Source organism: Chrysemys picta, chromosome 1, assembly GCF_011386835.1.
Source record: "Chrysemys picta bellii isolate R12L10 chromosome 1, ASM1138683v2, whole genome shotgun sequence".
Lineage (NCBI taxonomy): Eukaryota > Metazoa > Chordata > Testudines > Emydidae > Chrysemys > Chrysemys picta.
This window is the reverse complement of record NC_088791.1, coordinates 353861987-353868798: the sequence shown is the minus strand read 5'-3', so window position 1 is coordinate 353868798 and position 6812 is coordinate 353861987. Positions and strand designations below refer to the sequence as shown.

The 6812-nt window shown below is 47.4% G+C and overlaps 1 protein-coding gene across 1 annotated transcript; it reads left to right on the top strand.

Moving 5' to 3' along the window:
• The first annotated feature begins 3969 nt into the window (after positions 1 to 3969).
• LOC135972344 (olfactory receptor 52B2-like) lies at positions 3970 to 4935 on the top strand. The gene has a single exon (XM_065550026.1). The coding sequence runs from the start codon at positions 3970 to 3972 to the stop codon at positions 4933 to 4935; it is 966 nt and encodes a 321-aa protein (XP_065406098.1).
• The last annotated feature ends 1877 nt before the right edge of the window (positions 4936 to 6812 follow it).

Sequence of the window (6812 nt, the reverse complement as noted above, 5' to 3'; positions counted from 1 at the left end):
AGTTTTGAGATGGGTGACCACATCTGCATGCAGTATTCAAGACGGGGCGTACCATAGATTTATATAGAGGGAATATGACATTTTCTGTCTTGCTATCTATCCCTTTCTTAATGATTCCCAACATTCTGTTCACTTTTTGGACTGCCATTACATACTGAGTGGATGTTTTCAGAGAACTATCCAGAATGATGTCAAGATCTTTTTCTTGAGCGGTAACAGTTAATTTAGACCCCATCATTTTATATGTATAGTTGGGATTATGTTTTCCAATGTGCATTACTTTGCATTTATCAATATTGAATTTCATCTGCCATTTTCTTGTCCAGTCACCCAGTTTTGAGAGATCCTTCTGTAGCTCTTCGCACTCTGCCTGGGACTTAACTATCTTGAGAAGTTTTGTATCATCTCCAAATTTTGCCACTTCACTGTTTACCCCTTTTTCCAAATCATGTATGAATATCTTGAATAGGACTGGGCCCCATACAGATCCCTGGGGGACACCACTATTTACCTCTCTTCATTCTGAAAACTGTCCATTTATTCCTACCCTTTGTTTCCTATCTTTTAACCAGTTACCAATCCTTGAGAGGACCTTCCCTCTTATCTCATGACAGCTTACTTTGCTTAAGAGACTCTTGTGTGAGAACTTGTCAAAGGCTTTCTGAAAACCTTAGTACACTCGTGGATACCTTTTGTCAACATGCTTGTTGAGCCCCTCAAATAATTCTAGCAAATTGGTGAGGCATGATTTCCATTTAGAAAAAACATGTTGACTCTTTCCAACAAATTATGTTCATCTCTGTGTCTGACAATTTTGTTCTTTACTATAATTTCAACCAGTTTGCCAGGTACTGAAGTCAGACTTAGTGGCCTGTAATTTCCGGGGTCATCGCTAGAGCCCTTTTAAAAAATGCTCATCACATTAGCTATCCTCTAGTCAATTGGTGCAGAAGGTGATTTAATTGGTAGGTTACGGACTACAGTTAGTAGTTCTGCAATTTCACATTTGAGTTCCTTCAGAACTCTCGGGTGAATCCCACCTGTCCCTGGGGACTTACTGCTGTTTAGTTTATCAATTTGTTCCAAAACCTCTTCTAATGACACCTCAATCTGGGACAGTTCCTCAGATTCCTCACCTTAAATGAATGGCTCAGGTTGGGAATCTCCCTCACATTCTCAGCTGTGAAGATAACCTGGCTCGTGTCTTTGCAGAGCTCATCTCTTCTCTTCTCCCCTCCCCTCAACCCGCCGCCCCCCGGCATTCCCTTTGCTGGAAGTAGCTTGTCCCTTCCTGCCCGCACAGTATCAAAAGGCATCTAAACCTCCAGGCTGCTGCTGAACATGCGATGTAACCCAGCTACCTCCTGTCCCCTAGCTACACCATGGGCAGGAAGGGGTTAAGCCCTAAGGCTGCATTGTGCGCCAGGACCCAGGGAAGCTGACTGCAGGGGCTTCAGTGCTCCAGGATAGAGAGGTGGCTCAGCAGGGGAGGAGGTCTAGAGGATAGAGCAGCCCAGCCCCCCCAGGGGCAGGATCCAGGCTGGGGGGTGAAGATGGTGCTAAGCCCCTGCCCTGGGGCTGCTGTGAAACCTGCAGGTTGGGGGCATGAACAGTCTGGAAATCGCTTCCCCTGCCCCGCCACTCCAGAGCTTAGCTGAGGGGCAGAGAGGCTTCCCCAGGCCAGTGCTGTGCAGGGCTTTGGCACATGCAGGTCTCAGCACCTCCTGGCCAGCGCCCCGGGCCGGAGGGTCTGGGGCTTTCCCGGGGCGCCGGCCCAGCCAGAGGCAGTGGGGGAAGGAAGGAGCCTGCCAGCCAGGCTGCTTGTGAGCTGAGTGCTCTGACGAGGGGCTGATTCTCCGCACAGCACTAGGAGCGGGACGTGCCCCGCTGGGGGGGACATGGAGGAGCAGTGGGGCTGGTTGGGGAGGGCAAAGGGGCAAAGCAGGGAGAGGACAGCGAGAGGAGGAGTATGTAAAGGGCTGACGGGTGGGCAGCAGAGGTGACACGTAACCATGGCAGCAGGGGGAACAGCCGGCCCAGTATACTGCATCTTTGCCCTGCCACCATCCTTCCACACCCACCCCCATCGTTGGGCCTAGATTCTCCCACTCACCGTTAGTAGGCGGGCATCTGGGAAGGAGGGATCTGGCCAGCATCAGGACCTGCTAATATGGATGGGGGGAGATTGAAAATATCGGACAAGTTGCCTGTTTGAAGAAAAAGTTGGGACACATTCACGAGGGCTTAAATACAGGACTGCCCCTTTAAAAATGGGATGTTTGGTCCCCCTCCAACTACTGCAGCTGTAGTTCTCTGGAGCAGAGCTACCAGCTCAGCTAGGCTTAAAATACTGCATCAGCGCAGCTGCACCGCTGTGGTGCCTTACTGGAGACGCTCTGCACTGATGGCAGAGAGCTCCCCAGGCAGAGTAGTTAATCCTTCTCCCCGAGAGGCGGTAGCTTTGTCTACGCAGGACGTCAGGTCTGTGTATCTATGTCGCTCACGGGTGTGGATTTTTCACAACCCAGAGCAACGTAGTTATCCCGATATAGGTCTGTAGTGTAGACCAGAGCTTAATTGAGATTGTCCCACATATTTAGGACCAAATCCTGAAAACATTTGCAACTTTACTCAGGTGAGCATTTTCATGAAATCAGTGGGAGTTACTTGTGAATGAATTTACTCGTGTGCTTGAGTGTTGGTTGGGTCAAGGCCTCAGAGCCAGTAGGATCCAGCGGGGGGATTGTGACTGAAAGAGGTTCTGTTCTCACACCATTACTAACTGGGAGTGACTGCGCAGTAGTGAGTGTGAAACCAGTGTAAGTGCCAGAAGAACCAGTCGTGTAGCTGCTTTAACTCACTTTCACAGTCACTGCTTGAGCCCTGAGAGCGACTGTAGCAAACATGCGGAGGAGACATTCTGCTGTGGACAGCAACACCAGGACGGCGTGCCCTGCTTCACCTGGGGCCAGAACCATCCAAACCATCTTCCCTCTTCTGGAATGGAGATATTATGTCAGAGGGGCAGTACGTAACTTATTGTAGGTCACCAGTGTGGTAAAATGTTCGGCTGCGTGTGTGTGTGTTCTCTCTGTGTCCTGTCCCAGCTCTGAACAGACAGTTGGCATAGCAGACCTCGAGTGAACCACACAATGACCACAAGATCCGTTAAGGTACGAAGGCACCCAGCCAGGTTTATTGTCGATGAAGCATGGTACTAGTATCCTGAAGACTATAGACGAACACTAATACATGTATGCCAGTAATAATGGACCAGCTCAGTGAACAGTGGCACTTTCCGTTCCTCCCTAGGCTAGACAGAGAAACTCACTTTCAGGCTCCATTTTATACATCAATACAAACAAGTTACATACTGACCCTCTAACGCAGTTAATTGACACCCTCTGACGTAGCCGGTTACCACCCATCACCTCGTACACCTCTATCCATCACACTGTCAACCTGACCATATCTTTAGGATGTTTAACCATGTTCCAGTTATCTTTAGGGAATGGGCTGATATCGAGGTGTTCTGATACAACCCTTCTGAAATTGTGTTTGCGAGAGTGCTCTGTGCCCAGCACGTCGTAGAAATGTGTGGTTTTGAAATATCAGTCCTGTGTTTGCCAGATTCTGTGAGCAGGGCCTGCCTCTAGCTACCAGACTAATTTTGCTTTATATCAACAAGACTTTGACCGTTACTTTAGCCCAGGCCTCAGGCCTCATGCTAGGCCTCTAATACAAGGGCTTATCTCTCAGGGTGTCTTCCTACTACAGTTCCGCATTATGAGAGTGTTTCTGGATTTAAGGTCACACACGACAGGCAGTTGTCACACAATGAAGTTTTTGATGATATCTATGATTCTCTCAACAAATGCATTCCAGTCCTAGCTGACACTACAGTTCTCACTGATTTTCTCTTTTGCTGTGAGTTACAGGAAAATGAATAGAAGATCCAAGTGATAGTACATGATGCCAGCTGACAATCACACTGTTTTTGACCCTGTTAGTTACATCCTGATCGGCATCCCGGGTACGGAGGAGTCTCATTTCTGGATTGCCATCCCCTTCTGTCTGATTTACGTTACATCACTTTTTGGGAACTCTCTCCTACTATTCATCATACTAACAGAACGAAGCCTCCATGAGCCCATGTATCTATTAGTGTCCATGCTGGCTGTTGCTGATCTGCTGTTATCTACCACTACGGTGCCCAAGATGCTGGCTGTATTCTGGTTTAGAGCAGGAGAAATTTCTTTTGCTGCCTGCCTGACCCAGATGTTCTTCATCCATGCCAGTTTTATTGCCGAGTCGGCCATCCTATTGGCCATGGCGTTTGATCGGTACGTTGCCATCTGTGACCCCCTGAGATATACCGCTGTGCTAACCAAGTCTGTGATCGGGAAGATGGGTCTGGCAGTTGTCACAAGAAGTTTCTGTATCATTTTTCCTCTCATCTTTCTCGTGAAGCAGCTGAAGTTCTGCAGAACCAACCTCCTGCCTCACGCCTATTGTGAGCATATGATCCTAGCCCGGGTGGCCTGCAATGACATCACAGTCCACGTCTGGTATGGTGTAGCTGTGGCTTTTTTAGTAATTGGTTTAGATATTGTGCTCATTGCTGTATCATATGGGTTGATCCTCAGGGCCGTCTTCCTGCTCCCGTCCAAGGAAGCCCGACTCAAGGCTCTCCGCACCTGCGGCTCCCATGTCTGTGTCATACTGATGTTCTACGTGCCGGCTGTTTTCTCCTCTTTACCACACCAGTTTGGGTACATCATCCCACGTTATATTTTCAACCTACTGGCCAACCTCTATGTGATCATTCCGCCCATGTTAAACCCCATCATTTATGGGGTGACAACAAAAGAGATCCTGAACCGGGTGATCAATGTGTTTTATCGATGCTGCAGCAGAAGCTCCCTGCTGAGCTAAAGGAGGCAACAGAAAATGCTTTGGGACTTGGAAATTAAAGCCAGGTTTTCATTGGAATTCTTAGGGGTGTTTTTACTATGTACTTACACTGTGTAAGCTCAAAAGCTGGTCTTTCTCGCCAACAGAATTTGGGTCCAATGAAAGCTATTTACTCCCCCACTTCTCAGGGTCACTGCTTTGCCGGCCTCAGTCCCCCATTCCGTAGCAAAGGCCTGCGTCCCATGGACCTTGTGTTTTGCTGCCTTATGATACATTTTGCATGGATGAGCCCAGCTTCCCCAGGCTGATCTCGCACTCTTCCCTACACTCGTGGCTTTGTGGGGGTGGCAGGGTGGGAGAGAGATCGGGGGTGCTGTGGCCTGGTGCATTGGGCGAGGGGCTCATTTACACATACTCTTCACTCCTCCCGACTGTGGGAGAGAGAGAGAGAATACAATCGTGTGTGTGCGATTAGCTGTGTCTTACTCTGTGCTAAAGGAATGTTTTGACGCTGAGGATAACATGACGACTCCTTCTGGGGCTCGGAGGCTTGTTTGACCATCTGCTAACGTCACACAACATCTAGCAGAAATGCAGTGGGAATCTTTTTTCCTTTTATACTCACCTTCCATTCCTGCAGCTGTTGAGAAGAAATGTCTCATAAGAACATAAGAACGGTATATACTGGGTCAGGCCAAAGGTCCACCTAGCCCAGTGCCCCGTTTTCCGATAGTGGCCAGTGCCAGGTGATTCACGGGGGTGAACAGAACAGGACAATCATCAAGTGATCCAACCCCTCTCGTCCCATCCTGGATTCTGGCGGTCAGAGGTTTTGGGACACTAGCAGCATGGGTTTGCACCCCAATCATCTCAGCTTATAGCCATTGATGGACCTATCCTCCATTAACTTACCTAATTCTTTTTTTAATCCTTTGGCCATCACAACATCCCCTGGCAATGAGTTCCACAGGTTAGCTCTGTGCTCCATGAAAAAAATACTTTCTCTTGTATTTATTAAATATACTGCCTATTTATGTCATCAGGTAACCCTTGGCTTTTGCATTGTGTGCATAAGTAAATAACATTTCTCTATTCACTTTCTCCACAACAGTCATGATTTTATAGACCTCTGTCATATTCTCCCTTAGTTGTCTCTTTTCTAAGCTGAACAATCCAAGTCTTTTTAGTCTCTCCTGAGATGGAAGCCATTCTATACGCTTAATCATCTTTGTTAGCTTTCTCTGACCCTTTCCAAATTATACTATGTCCTTTTTGAGGTGGGGCTACGAGAAGTGAACACACTATTGAAGGTGTGGGTGTACCATGGATTTATATAGTGGCAGTATAACATTTTCTATCCATTTCTTAATGGTTCTTAACCATCTATTAGCCCTTTTGACGACTGCTGTTCATGGAGCAGAAGTTTTCAAAGAACTACCCATGACGACTCCACAATCTCTTTATTGGGTGGTATCAGCTAATTTAGACCCCATCCTTATATATGTGTAGTTAGGATGATTTTTTCCAGTGTGCATCATTTTGCACTTATCAATGCCGAATTTCATCATCCATTTCATTGCCCAGTCATCCAGTTTTGTGAGATCCCTTTGTAACTTTTCTCAGTCAACTTTGGATTTAACTATCTTGAATAATTTTGTATCCTTGCAAACTTTGCCACTTCACAGTTCACTCCCTTTTCCGGATCATTAAGGAATGTGTTGAACAGCACTGGTCCCAGTACAGATCCATGAGGGACCCTGCTGTTTACCTCACTCCATTGTGAAAATGGACCATTATTTCCTACCCTTTGTTTAGAAGATTAGTGTTGGAAGGGACCTCAGGAGGACATGTAATCCAACCACCTGCTCAAAGCAGGACCAACCCCAACTAAATCATCC